Source organism: Drosophila virilis, chromosome 2, assembly GCF_030788295.1.
Source record: "Drosophila virilis strain 15010-1051.87 chromosome 2, Dvir_AGI_RSII-ME, whole genome shotgun sequence".
NCBI classification, from domain to species: Eukaryota; Metazoa; Arthropoda; class Insecta; order Diptera; family Drosophilidae; genus Drosophila; species Drosophila virilis.
In genome coordinates, this window is record NC_091544.1 from 25,475,341 (window position 1) to 25,493,176 (window position 17,836).

General features: G+C 42.3%; 4 protein-coding genes across 10 annotated transcripts in view; 1 reads left to right on the forward strand and 3 right to left on the reverse strand.

The window, feature by feature from the left end:
• Positions 1-1,375, reverse strand: part of LOC6633058 (AAC-rich mRNA clone AAC11 protein) — a 50,296-nt gene extending 48,921 nt beyond the window's left edge. The window contains exon 1 of one of the 2 annotated variants that reach the window (XM_032433810.2): positions 1,211-1,374. The gene's annotated coding sequence lies outside the window, so the exon portion shown is untranslated. Of the gene's footprint in view, positions 1-1,210 lie in introns of both variants that reach the window. The other variant, XM_070206710.1, reaches the window with a different exon arrangement.
• A 2,317-nt stretch (positions 1,376-3,692) lies between these two features.
• LOC6633060 (WD repeat-containing protein 44) lies at positions 3,693-11,442 on the reverse strand. Of its 4 annotated transcripts, none has more exons than XM_002055913.4 (10): positions 11,038-11,441; positions 10,716-10,947; positions 8,959-9,048; positions 8,659-8,797; positions 7,764-8,586; positions 7,504-7,704; positions 6,234-6,957; positions 5,351-6,169; positions 5,150-5,278; positions 3,693-4,606 (listed from the first exon to the last, which is right to left on the reverse strand). In XM_002055913.4, exons 1-10 carry the CDS (start codon positions 11,121-11,123, stop codon positions 4,451-4,453), a joined length of 3,399 nt encoding a protein of 1,132 aa, XP_002055949.2. In that variant the 5' UTR covers positions 11,124-11,441; the 3' UTR covers positions 3,693-4,450. The 4 variants fall into 4 exon arrangements, with proteins under 4 accessions (XP_002055949.2, XP_032289698.1, XP_032289699.1 ...); XM_032433807.2 differs by having other exon boundaries at positions 7,495-7,704; XM_032433808.2 differs by lacking the exon at positions 8,959-9,048 and having other exon boundaries at positions 7,495-7,704; positions 11,038-11,442.
• A 97-nt stretch (positions 11,443-11,539) lies between these two features.
• PolA2 (DNA polymerase alpha subunit B) lies at positions 11,540-13,486 on the forward strand. The gene has a single exon (XM_002055915.4). The coding sequence runs from the start codon at positions 11,654-11,656 to the stop codon at positions 13,454-13,456; it is 1,803 nt and encodes a 600-aa protein (XP_002055951.1). The 5' UTR covers positions 11,540-11,653; the 3' UTR covers positions 13,457-13,486.
• A 509-nt stretch (positions 13,487-13,995) lies between these two features.
• On the reverse strand, positions 13,996-17,391 carry LOC6633063 (uncharacterized). Of its 3 annotated transcripts, none has more exons than XM_015170436.3 (6): positions 17,187-17,391; positions 15,575-15,696; positions 15,365-15,502; positions 15,054-15,232; positions 14,872-14,994; positions 13,996-14,810 (listed from the first exon to the last, which is right to left on the reverse strand). In XM_015170436.3, the coding sequence occupies exons 2-6, from the start codon at positions 15,578-15,580 to the stop codon at positions 14,321-14,323; spliced, it is 936 nt and encodes a 311-aa protein (XP_015025922.1). In that variant the 5' UTR covers positions 15,581-15,696; positions 17,187-17,391; the 3' UTR covers positions 13,996-14,320. The 3 variants fall into 3 exon arrangements, with proteins under 3 accessions (XP_015025922.1, XP_015025921.1, XP_002055952.1); XM_015170435.3 differs by having other exon boundaries at positions 17,347-17,365; XM_002055916.4 differs by lacking the exon at positions 17,187-17,391 and adding an exon at positions 16,746-16,867.
• Between the last annotated feature and the right edge of the window lie 445 nt (positions 17,392-17,836).

A 17,836-nucleotide genomic window follows, 5' to 3' on the forward strand; every position in this document is an offset into this window, starting at 1 on the left:
GTCTTACAGTCTTACAGTGATTGCTCAAAAAAGTAGAATTATCCAACACTAAGATTAAAAACTTAACCTCACTAATTTTACAAATTATTGAACATTTAAATTATCTGCTTTACGTGGGGAAATTTTAATGAATTAATATCAAATGTACAAATGCCGGTTCCAGTTTCTGGACGACTGAAATTTTAAAAAATTTCCAATATTCGAGCGATCACTGTACTTCTTATTTAATTTTCATGACTTTTATTTTTAATCATACGCACTATTTTTAATATGACATAATTGTTGTTGCATTTTGAAAGTGTTTTAAGCAATTTTTTCGTTATTTATGTTTGGCTTTTGCACGATTTTTGTGTCTCGTTGCGGGCGTCTAAAATTAAGTTGAATTGTTAGAAAGCTTAATTAAGCCAAAAAGCGCATAAAAAACGATAAAAACCCGAACTACAAATGTGCCCAGAATACATTGTAATTTAATGAAGCTTTTAAGGCGCAGCAAATTTGCGTTGGAAAATACATGAAAACTAACGAAAGATCATTAAAAATCGATTTCAGAATTTGATTTTTCGTTTTCTGCCGTAAAATCGTTACAGGAAAATGCATAAAGCTTTTTAATATGGAAATCTAGCAGCTTGTGTAGTAAATAAAATGAAACAGAATAGTATAAAGAAAACAAAATCATGATTTAGAACAATTCCCAAAAACTGGTTTTAATAAATTAATTAAGTTTTTACAAAAAAAGAGAAAGGGAGTTGTTTGAAGATTCTTCCTCTCTTGCCAAATGTTTATTAATTCAAAGCAAAAAGCCAGAAGAGAACTTGGAACCTCGATAATAGGTCACAAAACGTTAATCGATCTGCGATAAGCAAACAATTGTTGGCCGATAAATAACAAACAATTAGCGTCATATTAAAATATTAGCACACACTCAGACACACACGCACACACATGCACACATGCACACAGAGACGCACAAGCAGCTTGCACTTTGAGCCTTCGCTTGATTGAGCTTATTTTATTTAAATTTTGTTTAATTGAATTAAGTGCTAAGTCGCTGCAAACAGGCTCAAAGAACGTCACCCACACACACACACACAATGTCGTGCGTTCAATGGAACACGTTCGCATACGCACGCAAGCATGGCTATTTTTGACCAAAAATTATTGTTTCAAAAATTGTTATAAATATATATATATATATATGTAAATTAGTTACACTGCATTTGCATTTGTATTGCATTTGTCAAGCACCGAAAAACACACACAAAAAACACCGACACCGAAAACCGACACCGAACACACACACAACATGAGCGACCGAGCGACCGTACGAGCCGTCCGTTTCGACGTTGCGCTTTGCACGAGAGTCAGAAATAAACTGAGAGCATGTAAGAGCTAAGCGCACCTTGCTCAATCTCGGCGCATTGTGTGTTTACATATTTGGCTGTGTGTGTGTGCGTACGTGTGGGTGCGCCAGTGTGTGCACGCCAATGATGTGCGCGTGACAAAAACAATCAGGTTACACGCGCACACGAATGTAACTATAAAACTGTTGTGTAGATAAAAGTAGCATTGCTATTTCTTATATTTATGTAGATTAAGTAAACCTTGCTATTTTCTCTCGTTCAAGCTTGCTTTAGGCATGCCTTCAGTTTGTATATGTACACAAGTAGCTTGCTCACGACACGCGCACGCCAGTGTTAAGTACTCATCTCTATTGAAACATGCTCTGCTTAAGTTGTAAGGTGTTCGCTCTCTTAACACATTGAGCTCGCTGTTAGGACAGGCTGTTAACTAACAGTTTAACAGTTTTTGGCTGCTAAATGTGTTTTCACAAATGTAGAACAAGCAAATTTATTTTTGGAAACTTAAAAGCTTTAATAGATTAGTTAGGGAATGCCGAAAAACTAAAGATTTGTTTGCTACCCAGTGTGTCTAAACAGCTATCCTCTTGAGCTGTTGCTTAAGAGAAACTGCAGCTGTTATTTAACTAACAGCTCTCTTATGTAAAGAGCAACTTGGCACATGGCCAAAAGTGCATTGATTGGCATTTGGAACGGGTCTGTTGAGGGCCGGCGCCGGCGTCTGGCTGCTGTGGTCGGTTGCAACAGCTGTTGTTGCCGCATTGGCACGCCATGCCCCCTCTCCCCACACCCACCTATCCATCAACAACTATATACGTAAATCTTTATTGATTGCATGTTGCAGGAGACGCTAAAAAGAACATAAACGCTAATCGTCTTTCGAGTGACTTTTCTGTCTGACTAAACAATTATTTTAGCCAGCCGAACTCAGGGCTCAAACCCCACAGCTGACAGCAGACAGCAAAAAAATTGCAAAAGCAAGTCGGCCCAGATATATAAAGTAAAGCACGCACACATTTATACGTACATAGATAAAATATGTACTTACATCCAAACTCCACATTACATATAAATCTTGCTCCTTTTTGGGGTTGCTGGGGTCGTTCGTTGTCGCTGCTTGAAATTACCGCTTTTATACCCTGTATTCAATGAAAGTGAGTAAATGGGGAAGCATGGTTTTGTGCAACTGGTTTTTCCGCGCAGAATAAAGCATCTCCTTATAGAACCCAATTTAATCAAGAATAATTTTATCATAATGTAAGAGCCCAAAACACTCGCGATGAAGGTTGAATGAAGCCGATGTTAGGGTATCATTTAGTCGAGCACTCCCGACTGAAACACGCTTACATGTTGTATTTGCCTTTGGTAGGCAACCCGGCCACAGAACCGCCCCAAATAAGACGCCGCCTAGCCGCTAGCCGGCGCTCTTTGTCTGCGCGGGGGAAAACCCCTCAGCCAGGCACTTCAAATGATTTCCATGGCACTCAGGAAGTCGCCTCTTCCGGCCAAAAAAAAAAAAAAAAAATGAAAATCGAAGAGTAGGGAACCCGAGGCCTTCCCATTTTCATTTGCTCGTTTGCCGACACTTTTTGTTGATTTTCTTTTTGTTTCGCTCATTTGGCGCAGCGCATATAAATTCATATATATATACATACATATATATATATATATGTACGTATATATTGTCAGCATTGTTCGGGCTAGTCTGGAGTATTTGTCGCAGTCGGGAATTGGCAAAGCACCAGCTGCAATTACAGTTACCAAGCATGCATAACACAATTGACTAAAAACATTTCATTTTTTAAATCACACACAAAGGATTATCCCTTACACACACACACACACACGCACACACTTGAATGAATGCTTTCGAACGCACCCTTCGGCCATTAGGAAGCCCCAACAATGAAGGTTAAACTTACGCTAAATAGCTGTCGTCGCCAGCCACACTCCCAACAGCCACTTCTAATCCTTCTCCTTTGGGCTGGCGAAGCACTTCAACAACCGCTTCTAATACCGCATGCTGGGGAACGTGCAAAATCAATAGCAAGAAGAAAGCTCACTTTTCTCAGTGAGGCCGAAGCTTAAATACCCTAGGTTAGGATATCTTGATAGTAAATTAAGATTTTCAAAAGTATTTTGAGCAATCGTTCGTTTGTTCTTATGAAATAGGCAGACCGACAGACCTTAGCGATATCGTTTAGGCTATTCGTACTTATCAAGAATGTATATGGTTAATGGATACTACGACGATTTCTTCAATGCGTTACACACTTAGTATAACAAATACCCTTTGCGAGGAGGCCATAACAAAAATTCAAGCGAGAATATTGCTTAAAGTGCACATTGGCACACCCCAAGGGGTTGCACATTTCTTTACTTTACACAAAATATCATATAGTATTAAATAATTACCACAAGCTAATTATCATTATTAGTCATATCAGCGTGTGTGTGTGTATCTGTGTTGTGTGTGCAGGTGTGCGTGTATGTGTGTGTGCGTGTGGCTTTTAAAATAAACACTGCATAATATTAAGAAAAATATACAATTGGCTTAAAGTTGTTTTTTTTTTTTGTTTTTAAATATAACAAGCTATAAAATATCAACTAGTTTACACACAGCTACACACACCTGTACACACACGCACACACAGTTCACACAGAATTGGCATTAGAAAATAATTAACATTAGAAAACACATTTGTTTTGCATAAGATTTTTAAAACACACACACACACACACACTGCTCATATATCCATTAACAATTCACATAATCATAGTAATTATATAGTATATATATGTATATATAAGACATGACGATCTGACGTTCTTAGTTAGCGTTTTAGTTTAAATATACATAAATAAGCGTTAATGCTATTCAATTAATCGGTACAAAATACATACACATTTGTCATAAATACAGTACAATACAAGCAGAATTAAACAAGTACACAAAATAAAACAAGAGTTTTCAACGCTTTTCGCCTTTTTGCATTTACCCCTTACCCCGCCCCGACCCGAACCCGTTAACGTTCCCGTACACCCCCAACCATTTGCCCCAAACGACTAATTGACATATCGGCGACATTCCATTAATCCGCAATGGCCGTGTAGGGCAAACTGCTGTGCTTGGGCTTCGTTTTATTGATGAACACCTTGATGGCGCCATTGAAATCGGCACTGACCAGCACATAGCCACAGCCCTTCTTATGCTGCTCCACCAACGGATCCGGCTGATTGTTGGCCATCTGTGCAAAGGTAAGGGATAGAAAACGAGACGAGTTATTAGGCAATCACAATAGAAAAAGCCAACATGCATAATAGTTTTCTACAGGGTGTTTCAAGCCTGGAGCGAGGTTAGCGAATCGATACTAGGTGGGCTTGCTAGCAGAATTGAATCTTTCGGAATAAATTTTACAATAATGGACAAAAGTAAATACCTTCCTGCTCAAATAAAATAATATATAAAGTTTTTTTTAATCATGCCTCATTCTAATAATAAAAACCATTGCCAACTTATATAATTAACAAATTAACAGATCCTTCTGGCATTTTTAAATTACTACAAACCAACTGAATGGTTAGCTATTTTAAGAAGATTTATGCCATATATGTAACCAATTACAGGATTTCGTAACAAAAGATTAGCTATGTTCATAGCTAATTATTCTGAGACGGACATAAACAGTTGGGGAATGAAAACAGTTTACATTGTAAGCGAAGCAAAAAGATAGATATGTATCTTATAGTACTCTACACACAATGAATATCGCTGGTTTTCCAATATTCACCTTATCATTCGAAATTTCATCCGGATCCGGTTTGATAATGGCCTCCGGATGGGGCGCAAATATGGCACAGGTGACAGTGGCATTATGCGCTTTGATGCCCTCCCAAAAATCGCTGCGATCACGACGAACCTATTTAAAAAAAAACAAAAGAGAGCGAGTTAAAGCAAGTCCAATAGAACACCAAGCACATGCATAGCTTACCGAGCTCAGCTTGGAGTAGTCGTGATTCGTTTTCCAAATGTAGATGCATTGGTTCTCGGAACCGGCTATAATGTATTTGCCATCATGGCTGAACGAGCCCTTAATCTGCGAGGATACGTTCAGGTAGCCCTTATACTTGCACGACAGGTTCAGATCGCGCAGATCGTACAGGCGCACACGACTATCGTTAGAGGTGACCAAAATTTTATCCTCGCCCGGCATGGGCTCAATGCCGCTAATCTTGCGGCCTATGCGATTCTTGCCGCGTGTGGATCGCACATGGATTTGCGTGTGATACTTCAGCTGATCCGTGTTGTAGAAGATGCAGCGTCCATCGTAGCTGCCCACCACAGCGAATTGTCCGTTCTGACAGAAATTGGCAGCTGTGATGAGCTTTGTCTGGCCATCGACCTCGTTCCAGAGCGCCACCTTCTTGTCTGGTATATTCCACAGACGCAGCTTTCCGTCCAAGCTGCCGCTCAAAAAGTAACGATCATCGCGCGGATGAAACGCAATTGCAGTGACGAAATCAATGTGCTGGAAGCAGCAAAGGCATTCCTTTCGTGATATATGCCAGAGGCGCACGGTCTTATCCATGCTGCTGGATAAAATGAAATAGTTCTTGGACCAGCTGACATCGAGCAGATCAGAGGTGTGGCCATTGTATGTGCAAAAGGGTTTCGGCATAAATGGACCCGTGCACTTCTCGGCGGCGGTGGCCATGGCAATGGCCTCCTCAGCGGAATGCTGCGACACCAGCGACTCCTGCGATGGCGTTGGCGAGGATTTTTGATCCGCATTATATTTGTTGCGCATGTCCTGCAAAATGAATTTCTCAGATAGTAGCTAAACGTATGCGATTTAAAGATGTGCTACGACTTACCTGAAAGTAGGGATAGGCATCTTTTAGCACCCAAATCCGCAGCACCTTATCCTGCCCGGCGGTGGCCAACAAGCGTCCACAGGAGCTGAATTTCATGCACCACACGGCGCTTGTGTCCTCGCCGCTCAGATCCTGTACATGTTGCAGTTTGGTGAACTCATAGGGGCCCTTGTTAGAGGAAGATGCCTTGATTTTAATATTCTGTTCAGGATTCATGGCATCCACAATATCGGCCACGTCTTCCTTATGGCGAGCATGCGACACCTCTGACGCAATAGACTTGGCCTTGTCCACCGTTTTGCGCATGGTGCTACCAAAGAATCGTTTAATGCGTGCCGTTTTCTTTTTCAGTCGACTGCCATCCTCCGTTTCTAGCTCCTCCTCATCCGGCTGCTGGCCCTCAATACTAGGCGGTATGCCAATCACACTTTCCTCATCCGATTCCTTTTGTATAACCTCCAGATGCGATGTTAACTTCAGTATATGCAGCGAGAGCGGGTTCCAGCCCTCAGGCACTGGCGGTGAACGCACTTCGGATAAAGGCATATTCTCGCCCGTATCCAAATTCTTGACAGGAACTTGCTCGAGTATCTCGAAGTCAGTCAGCTGCTTGCCCGAATTGGTGCGTGTGCGCACATAAATGTTCATCTGCCTCAAAACATCCTCATCCCCAGCGGACTTACGGCGCTCCTTCTCATTGGTGCCCCTATATAAGGCCGTATAGCTGTGGATTGAGACAGACATAAGTTAAGGCTCTTTGCAAACAGTTTTAGGCAGCTGTCTGAATGAACTTTAGCGATAAGTGACTAGCAATAATTTATAATATAACAAGGAAAATATCTAACTAACTTTAGGCACATTCTCGAAGTCTTGTACATTATGAATAGATCAAAGGGATTGCTGCGAAAAAATATCGAAATATATTTAATAACTTTCACTTAACTTAAACTAAAGTTCATTATCAACGCCTTGCTATTGCTAAGGAATGGGCGAGCTTAAAATCTTGTTGCCTTTTCTATTATCTAATATCTAATGTTCCTATATTGAGTATGCTCTTTAAAAATAATATTCTTATCTCTTTTTCTCCCTTTTTTTGCTATTCAATTTATCTAATGGTAGATATATATGTATACTTTTTACAATTTCTAAACATATCCTTAGGGACTCTTAGGAGTCATAAATAAAAGGTAAATTTTCAGAGACTTACACAAACTAATGCTCGCCCATTCCCTCACTCAATACACACATTTATATATACAACCTTACGTACCGTGTGGCACTGCCCAAGCTATTAGAACCGCTGCCCGCCAGCTTGGGTCGACTAGCACTCTCCATGAGCATTTTCTCGATGCGCTCAATTTCATCCTGCGATGGTCCTTGCGCTTTATTGCTCGCCTCATCGCGCGGCTTAACCACATAGCCGCCTTGTATGGCCTTAAACAGATTTAGACCCTGATTGGGGTCAATTGAACTGCAAGAAAAACGAGTATTAGTCCAAAAAAACTATCTAAATAAGATGTGGCACCTTACCTGACGCGACCCGGCGCAGAGTTGCTCTTGGCCGAGTTCGACGGACTGGGTTTCGAGTAGACGGACGTGACGCTGTTGCCCAACGAATGCGACGGCTTCATCATAATGCTCGCAGTGGACACGGGTCGAACATGACAGGCATGACTCGTGGCGGCTATTTGCGCCAACGATGAGGGAGTCGTGGTCGCCGTTGACGCCGAGGCGGACACAATTGTATTGGTTGAGGAACAGGTCAGCGTATTATTAGACGCCCGAGCGCTGACATCGTTTAGCGAGCTCTCGAACTGCTTGACAATGTCGTCGCGCAGCTGCTGCTGCACATCCCGCACGCTCTGCACGGACCGTGTATCACTGTCGGTATCCTCCGTGTCCGCTGCTGGCAGTCGCATACCCTCGTTCATGTTGAAATGCTCCGAGCTGCTGCTGGAGAATTTGCGTGATTTTTTCTTGCGTCGTGGCGGCGCTATTGGCCCGCTGGATGTAATTGAGTCTGTGGTTTTGGAGTGCGCCAACTTTGTACTGGCTATTACATCCGGCTCCTGCAGAATCTGAGAAGGAATTGCTGTTGCGGTGGCAACGGCAATGACCGTGCCCTGCTTTGCTGCAGTTGCTGTTATTGCCGCGGCAACTGTTGTGGCTGTGGACATGGCCATGGTCGTGGTTATGGGTGGCGGCGTCTGACGCTGTTGCTGTTGTTGTTGTTGCTGTAGCTGCTGCTGCTGCTGCTGTTGATGTTGCTGTTGTTGTTGCTGCTGTTGCTGCTGTTGCAGCTGCTGCTGCTGGGCGTTCATTGAGGCCAGCGATTCACGATCAACGCTGATCGCTGTGTGATTACGAATAAATGTTGTGAAGTGAGTGTATTCAGAATGCTTGCTAAGTGCGTTTTGAAACTCACCTGACGGATCAATACTACCCGCCAAAATGCGACCCACGCGGCCCAATGATGTCATGCTCTGTATACTCATTGTATCGCTCTCAATGACCTTAAACGGATGCGTGGGTCGATTGGTAAAAACGCCGTCCATGGAGCTGTTCTGTGGTCAAATAAACAATATTTAAATTAGCCAACATTTAATTGGGAGACACAACAAAAACCACAGAAAACTCGCTTAAGCTGCGCTTTTCCCATAGATAATATAGATAATAGTTATTAGCTATTGTTGCTACAACTTAATGTGATAAATAGTTTTAGTACCTGAGAATCAGGTGTGAGGGTATTTCCTGGATTATCATCTTCATCATGGTTCATGCATTTACGTAGTTCTTGAAAGCGTTGTCTACCAGACTATACGGCACGATATACATATATTTAATTGATTTTTATTTATATATACATTGTAAATGTATACATATTTGAATTCAAGTTTGTGTTCATATATTCCATGTGTTTAACAATTAATTTATATATAAATATATATATATAAATGTTATTTTATGTTGTTTATATACGAAATGCGCACAAAATATGAAATTAAAGAGCAAATATGTTTACGAGAAATTAACAAATATGTAAATAAATAAAAATTGTTTTATTTTTGAGCGAGTTCAGCTAGGCAAGACGCCTTATTTAGGCTAGCCGCAGCTACAAATGGGTCACAAATTACGTGTATTTATTATAAACATTTGCAGAGCACTCGACGCTGTCAGATAAGAGATAGTATTCTGCCCCCTTATTCTCTAGCCATGACAATTAAATGAAATATGAATGAAAACGTGCTGCGGCGCGTTACAGATATTTTATGGGTCAACTCAATTATCAGAGTAAGAAATATCTATAATAAATAATGAATAAACAAATAGTAAACCTGATAAAAGGCCAAAGCAACAGTTATTATCAGCAATTATTGCGATGGCGACGGCAAACCTTTGATAATTATGGCGCTTAACAGCGCGTTGGCAACAATAAAAATTATTCAATAAAATGAATAATGCAATCTATTTAATTATAATTATTATATAAGTACCTGACGATTGTCAGGGCATAAATTAAATTCATTTACATGTTGTCAGGCGGGTAATAATACAAATTGGTAGACAAAGCAGAAAGTCAACAAATTGAAATGAAAATATTTGTGAAATCAACAAAATGCCTTAATAAATGTTTTATGTTTATGTATATTGAAACGAGGTACGCTACAAACAAAGCTGTGTATAAAACTAATTGTGCTAACTGATTGATGAATGGCCCAAAGCATAAGAGTTGACAGCGTATATTTTCTGACAATCCACTTGCAGGAGTGGAAAATGGATGGTTTGGAACATCCGAACAGCTCCCTAAGTAGCGTGAGTACTGGCACTGAAATATCCAACCAAGAGAGCTTTCAATGTATGCCTTAGCTGATACAATTTTTGCTGATTATGACACAGGTCAAAGCATAATATATATTAGAAATGGCAAAGTCTTCGAGCTGCCCTCGCTTTATCTATATATACCTGACCGACCGCTGATGAGATTCTGCGGCAAACCTTTAACAAAGCGACGCGCTTCAGTGGGGTGCATACATGAATTATAAAAACAAATAAAACCAAATGCGGTGCTTGAGTAATAGAGAAAACCATATGACCAGGCAGACCATATGGGTGACAGGCGGGGAGCTGAACAGACGGAAAGACAAATTAATTTGCTGTTTTGCTTGGATTGTATTTTAGTTTTTTCTTCTGTTTTTGGGTTTTTGGGGAATCGCAGTGAAATCGGCGCATTGAAATTTGCATTGATTTTATATTTTTGCGCATAGTGGGCAGCCCGAGCAGAAAAGGGAAAACGTGAAACGTGCTAAGAATTTCGGATGGCTGGCTATGCAATGGGGGCAACTCTTGGGAGGAATTCGTATGTTAACTGAAAAAAAACACAACAAAACATTTGTACTTTAAGGCATGCAGTCAAATCAAAGCTAAAAATTGAACGCACACACAGACACACGCGCACACACACACAGAGCCACGCCTTCTTACCACGCCCTTTAGTGGTTTGGGCTCCACGAAAATGCCCGCGGCTGCAGCAGCAGCAGCAGCAGCCGCATCCTGTTGCTTAAGGCGCGCGCCTAGACTGTTTGTGGGACTGCGGGTGGCGGGCGTATTGGCGCCAATGGGTGTTGCATCGCTGTCCGAGGATGCTGCCGCATTTACATGCACCGCTGGCTCCGGAAAGATGAATTCCTGTGCGCATTCCGGCGGCAATTTACGACTGCAAAAGAAAACAATGTGCGTGTCATTAGGGTGAGTCACTGTGTTAGGTCAGTGGGAGGGGGGTCGGGGGCTGCTCGGCACCACCTACCAAAGCGTTGAGGCGCGATTGGGTGTTGTGTCTTCGGCGTCGAAAAATTCCTCAGAACTGTCCGAGTCCGTTTCCAGTTTGCTCATTTTGTGTTTTGCTGTGCGTGAATTACCTAACGCGCTTTCCGTTTCGTTTATTTTATGAATATGCAAATTGACCAAATTATGTTTTTTGTGTTGTTTTTGTATTGTTGCTGCAGAGCGACTGGTTCGTGTTGTTGTTGTTGCTTCTGCGGCTCTTAGTTACTGTTGTGAATCATCCTCTGGTGCTGCGTTAGCGCAACAATCAGCTTAATTAACATATTGCACACATTTCGATTTTTATATATATTACTACAAATTTAATAATTGCTAATTTAGTTTTACGCCCGAGAAAAGGTCTGTTCTGTTGCATTGACTATTTTTATGTGTTGTAAAGCGCACTAAAAACCAGAGAGTTTAGTGATGCCACCTAGTTTTGCGCCGTTTATTATCGAAGAAGTAGCTGTGAATGGCAATTGCAATGGCTAGAAGAAGCAGGTTATCGGTTTCCCGCCAAAAATCTTTAAGCGAAAAGTTGTTTACTAAACGCAACTAAAAAAAAATAAGAGTTTATAACTTATACACGGGCTAACGAAATGGACTCTGAACTAAAACACCAATTTGATGAGATGGGCGTTGAGCCCAGCGATGCCGTCTTGGAGAAATGCATAGAACTGGCTCTCACGTACAGCATTCACGATGCCACCGAATTTGTGGAGCAATGGATGGCTTTCAGTTTGTCACATTTGAACGGTGATGATCCGACTCCCGCAAATCTGGGCGAATTCGAGCGAAAGGTGCTACAAGTAAAGCGTGAAAAAGTTGGCACAACGAAGTTAACACATCACACCAAATCCCAACCGTCTGCATTAGAAACCAGTTCTCTGGCTACCTACGGCCTGATTGAAGATGATCCCATGATGGATGATTATGTAGGTGACTCTACGTCCACACAGCCGCACACGCCCAAAGCCCGCAATGAACGTGCTCGAACTTCAATAATGAAGAGTGGCATGGTCTTCAGTCCCGCCAGCTACACACCCCAGTCGGCAAAGAGGACTCCGGCTGCGACTACATCAACCATAACTGGAAAGCCCGGTGACATAGTCGACACATTTGGTCATCCCAAGCTGTTAGCTGGCTGTACATGGCAATCCCAGGTGGAGCAACCCTTGCCCGTAGTCCAGAAGTTGCTCCACAATGATGTACCTTTGACAGTTGCCAATCTAAGGTACATGAACGACCTGCTCTACGACAGATGTGATGACTTGCATGATCGCTTAGTAGATATTGGCCAGGCTCTTGTAGACAAGAAGCTGGGCGCTAAGGGTGCCGCCGAGTGCAGCTGGTATCCACAGGATAGACACACGCTGGACGCACTGCACGTACTGCATGCCGTGGGCATGATACATTCCGATGATGACGGCCCATTGGATGCTCACTCCGCGCTGCTGGCCGTGCTAAATACAGATGAGAAGTGCCTGGCGTTAAACTTTTCGCAAATCAAGTCGGCCAGCATATTTCCGGGTCAGGTTGTGCTGGCTAAAGGTTTCATACCACGTGGAGATACCTTTGTGGTGGAGGAGATTTACACAGATCGCAAGCTGACGCTGCCGCCGCCACTTAAAGTTGATCGCGATGTACAGTTTGTGGTCGCAGCTGGACCGTACACCCACAGTACAGATCTTTTCTATGAACCACTACACGAACTGCTCAAATACCTTAAGGAGCACAGACCGGATGTGCTGCTGCTGACGGGCCCTTTTGTGGACGCCGAGCACAAGCTTGTCGGAGATCTGGCCGAGACCTTTGATTCCTTCTTCGAAAAGATGATTTCTGGCATCATGGACGTGGTGGGCAGCAGCACCACAGTGCTGCTGGTCAGCTGTCAAAAGGATGCAATGGCCCCAGCGGTTTATCCCACGCCATCTCTAGCACTGCGGAAAACATATCCAAATCTGCATATGCTGCCGGATCCCTCGTTGGTTGATCTGGATGGAGTCACGCTGGGCGTCACTTCAACGGATGTGCTGGACCATTTGCTGAGCCATGAATTTGCGGCAAATGCGGGCGAGCGCATGCATCGTGCCATCAATCATCTATTCAATCAGGGCTCCTTCTATCCGATATGCCCGCCGGCGGATGAGAACATGTCCTACGACTCGCAGCTGGCCCAGAAATATGCACAGCTCAAGCAGCTGCCCAATGTGCTCATCCTGCCCAGCGATCAGCGGCACTTTATACGCCTGGTCAACGATTGTCTGGTCATCAATCCGGGTCGCTTGTCGGACAACAAAGGCGGCACCTTTGCCCGCTTTCTGGTCACGCCTACAGCGCCCACAGCCTCATCAAAGCCCAACATGTTTAATAGTGTCGTCTGTCAAGTTCAACGTATTTAAGTTAATAAACGAACCAATTCTGATTCATTATATAGAGGCTATAATTGAAGCATGAAGCATCTATGATCTCTTAAAGTATATGCATATATACATGTCCAAGATGATGTGCCTCAGATTGTAAGATGAAATTGTGATCCGCCGTAGTACTTTTGTCAAAGTCCAGCGGATCGAATCACTATGTCATACAGCACACAGTAAAATCTTAACATTTAACTACATTATCATATGGCTTGTACTGGAAAAATCGGCAAATTTCATTTACAAATAAGGGACTTACGATTACAACTAATACGAAATTACATTTAATGCCTTTTTGTGACAAAGATCATCAAAAATATATCGTACTGTGCCTATTTTGTATTTGTTGTGTTTTTTAAAGCGTTTATTCATTTAGGTTTTTGTCGTTTACAGCTAAAAGTAGGAAATGATTTCTAAACGTATTACATATAATCGTATTGTACTCTCTATACTCTACAAATCATGTGTGGGTGTCTATGTATTTCACCATATCGAACTCAATTCGAAACGTACCGAAATACTTTGACATAAAACTAAAAACTTTATTGTATATTTTAACTATACAAAAAATACTGCATGAAATCGTTTACAATATGATCTAAGCAAAACTGACCGATCTCTCAGTTTGCAGATATATAATTCCTGTTTTATTTTGTTTTAAGTAACTGCGCGCCACATTTGTTTAAGTAAATTCTGGCCGCCGTTTTGATTGCGTCGCCCCCGCCCTGGTCTTGGTTTCGTGGAGCTGCCAACTACGACCGCCACGGCGGCCGTCCAACAACTCCCGCCGGCTGCGCTCCATTCCTAAGCGACCTGCGTTTAGTTGTTGGGCTCCTGCTTGTATTGTTATTGCCGATTATTGACGCCATCGGGATTGTGCAGGCTACCGCCGGGTACACTGCCCATGCTGTGCTCCATATTCTTGACAACAACATAGTTTGTCATGTGATTGATGGCCTCGTCCTGCAGCCGCTCCGGCCAGCGTCTCATATAGGATTTAATAAAGTCAGCGAACGCGTCCACCTTGTCGGGCGTGCTTTTGTGTGTGTCAACAATGTTTTTCACAATGTCCACAAATTTGTCATAATCTTCGTGGGATTTTTTGATTTTATTGTAGTTGGGTACACCGCCATTGGTATTGCCGCCGGGACCGGCACCACTGGCGCCAGCCGCATTTTGCATTTGTTGCTCCATGTTGCTGTCGGCGAGGCGTGCCGAGGCAGCAGCCGCAACAGCTGCCACCGCCGCCGATGAGGCCATAAAATTGTCCACATTGCCGGCATTGGGTGGCGGCTGGGAGTGGTCCATAAAGTGGCGATGCATGCCGTACTCCGATCTGCAAGGATAGCCGATTAATCTTGGCAAACATTTGTGTACACAATAATTATAAGTTATACTTGTAGAACCCCTCCGTGTTGTTGCTGTTAAACTCTTGCTGAGACATTGGATTTTTCCAAACTGGTGACTCGGATGTAGATGGTAAGCTGCTGGCATTCGAGGAGCTCGTCATGCGTTTATCTCTGTGTATAAATTCGAATTAGGCTGGGTTATTAAGGCTCTTATACTTTGCTGTACTCACTTGTAGCCCGTGTGTGCAGCCAAACTCTTAAACACATCATCCACCTGGCTATAGAATTTCCACGTGCTAATGATGCCCGTTGTCTCGAATGTCTTTTGCTCTTGTCTATAACGCTGTGTTAGATTATTTACCTTAAAGTGTACTTCCAGCGCGGTAACGGGTACGCCAAGACCCGTCAACTGAAAAACATAACGAGACAGATTCGAGATTATCAAAAAAACTTTTCAACTTGATCTAATAGTAGATACGGCCATGTCCACGTATATAATGTTAGAATTGAAGGTATCTTAAATATATGTATGTTAACTCACTTGCTTTGCCATAGCCACATAAAGGTGTCCATTTCGTTTGATTGTGCGCAATTCATAGGCGCAAACTTTCCATAGTTTAATTAGCTCTAATACTCCACTATCCTCCCATTGTCGGCGCTTTTTGTTGAATTTTTCATACTGTCCATGGGGCAGGGGAATGTCGGGATTAGAAATATTGCATATATGAACTGATTCACGCTGCATACTTACAGGCATTTCACATGGGTCTCACTCGCCACAAACAGTTGCCCAACAAAATTCGGCTGACAATTGGAGCTAGACATGGAGCGCGCTAATTAATATGGAAACATAATTGCACCTCAGAGCCGCACCTAAAATATTAAGATTAATAATTGTATACATTTATTTACAGACCGAAGTCATCGATAAAGAGGCATGCCATAAGCGATATGAATATATATATATATGAAAATGCATCTGAAGTAGATCTACATAAGGTTCACATTCGGTAGAGATAGTAATATAAAAGTACGGGATTCCAAGAGAAATATAACTATATTAAACTTCAGACACAAATACCTTCGTTGACCTTCCTTCAATCCCCACAATATTCAAAGGAAACCCATAATCGCACATCGTAATCTCAAGATATTATGGGCTATGATGTTTGGAGGATCCGATCTAGTTGCAATATATATTTATGTTTACAATTAATAAATGTGCTATATACCCTATGGATGGCAGAAACACTCGAGTCTCCACATAGTTTAGGCGTTACACAGAAGGAAACACTTAAAGGAAACATTTTAGAAATTATCAAACAATATCCCTAAAAATGTTTATGAATTAGGAAATGGAGTTTCCAGAATTTGTTTCACTGTGGAAATCACAACGCGAGGATATTTTAGGTATAGGGTATTATTTAATTTGGTTCTATTTGGGCAAACTGTCAGTTTGAAGCAATTGCGCACTTTCTTATGGTAACATATGTTTACTTTAAGCGCGCACACCTGGCGGAATCCGCAAACCCCCCCCCCCCCCCGACCACCCCACTAGTCTTTTCACATAAATTATAAAGAATGGTTTCAAGTACTTTACATGTTAATGTAACCATGAAGCTAGCCGATGGATTCATTTGATTTAAAGAGAATAAATCGCAGCACCTGTTTGATTAATAATGATTCAAATACTTTTACGATCCAGTGATAACTCGATGTTTTTATGTATATATGTACATATTTGCATCTGGAAACTTTGCACATTAGAATACAAAAAATCTGGCAGCGCTCTGAATTTGCACACACACACACACATATATATATATGCTCACGGTAAACATGCTCGTAATTAACAGTTTTAGATTATCATTAAGCTGTAAATACACCGGTACATAAACATGCTGGCATACACACACACTCACATGCTATGTTCCATTCAGGTAAACAAAAGACAAAATGCAAGGTGTAAATTGCACGCGCAGCGGGCACGAGACAACAAACACGAAGAAACTAGCGCGACGACGACTCAAGTTGTACTGAAGCGGTATTTCAAGTGTACAAAAGCTGCGGCCAGGGCAAATGAAGATGCTACAACAACAAGAACGACGACGACGACGACGACGTCGACAGCTAAACTGGCGTCGACGTCGCCGCTACATTGGCACTTGCTGGTCCGCAGTTGATGGGGCCCAGCAGCAAAAGCAACAACAGCAACTACATTTTGTTGTTGCCCGTGGGGACAAGAGATGGTAACTTTTCTTGAATACACACACGCGTACAACTACAACAATATTTTTTCCCTTTGCGAGGAATGAAGATACACACACACACACACACACATACACACATGCACAGGTACATACTTTTCCTTCGATTGTGGCAAACGCAATTTTGATGCTCATGAGGCGAGCATGAGCAATAGCGGGCGCGCAAACACAGTTACAATAACAAGCCCAACACAAGCGAACGCAAAACTTAATAATAAGTTAAATAATTAAATTTTAATTATGTTTAAGCACACACACGAAAAACGTAGTTAGCAGCTCAGCTCGAGATATTTACCAACACTAATGATGGCAGAACACGGCACGGCCATAATGATGTTGTGCAAGCGAGACAGCAACAGCGCGCGCAACATGGTGTGAGAGGTGCAGCCAGTGTGTTACGTGTTTTCGGTGCTGCCAATCTGGTTGTACATTGTGCACCAAATTTAAAATAACATTTATGCACATACTTAAATGTGCCTAGTTTATGTTCAAGACTTTAACAATATGCCAATCAGACTTGTATGCTTTTATCAAACATATGGCGTGACCACGCCCACTGCAAGCTTAAATGAGTAATGGTTTTAGCGATGCGCTCTAGCTTGATTTCAGTCATGAGCATGACCATGTAATTTATCTTAAGCGCGCCAGTCGGCGGCAGCAGCAGCAGCTCGTTAAAGCAAGCAACGTAAACGCATTATCATCATCATCAACTGCGACTGTGGCAACCTTTTGTGTGCTCCCCCTCC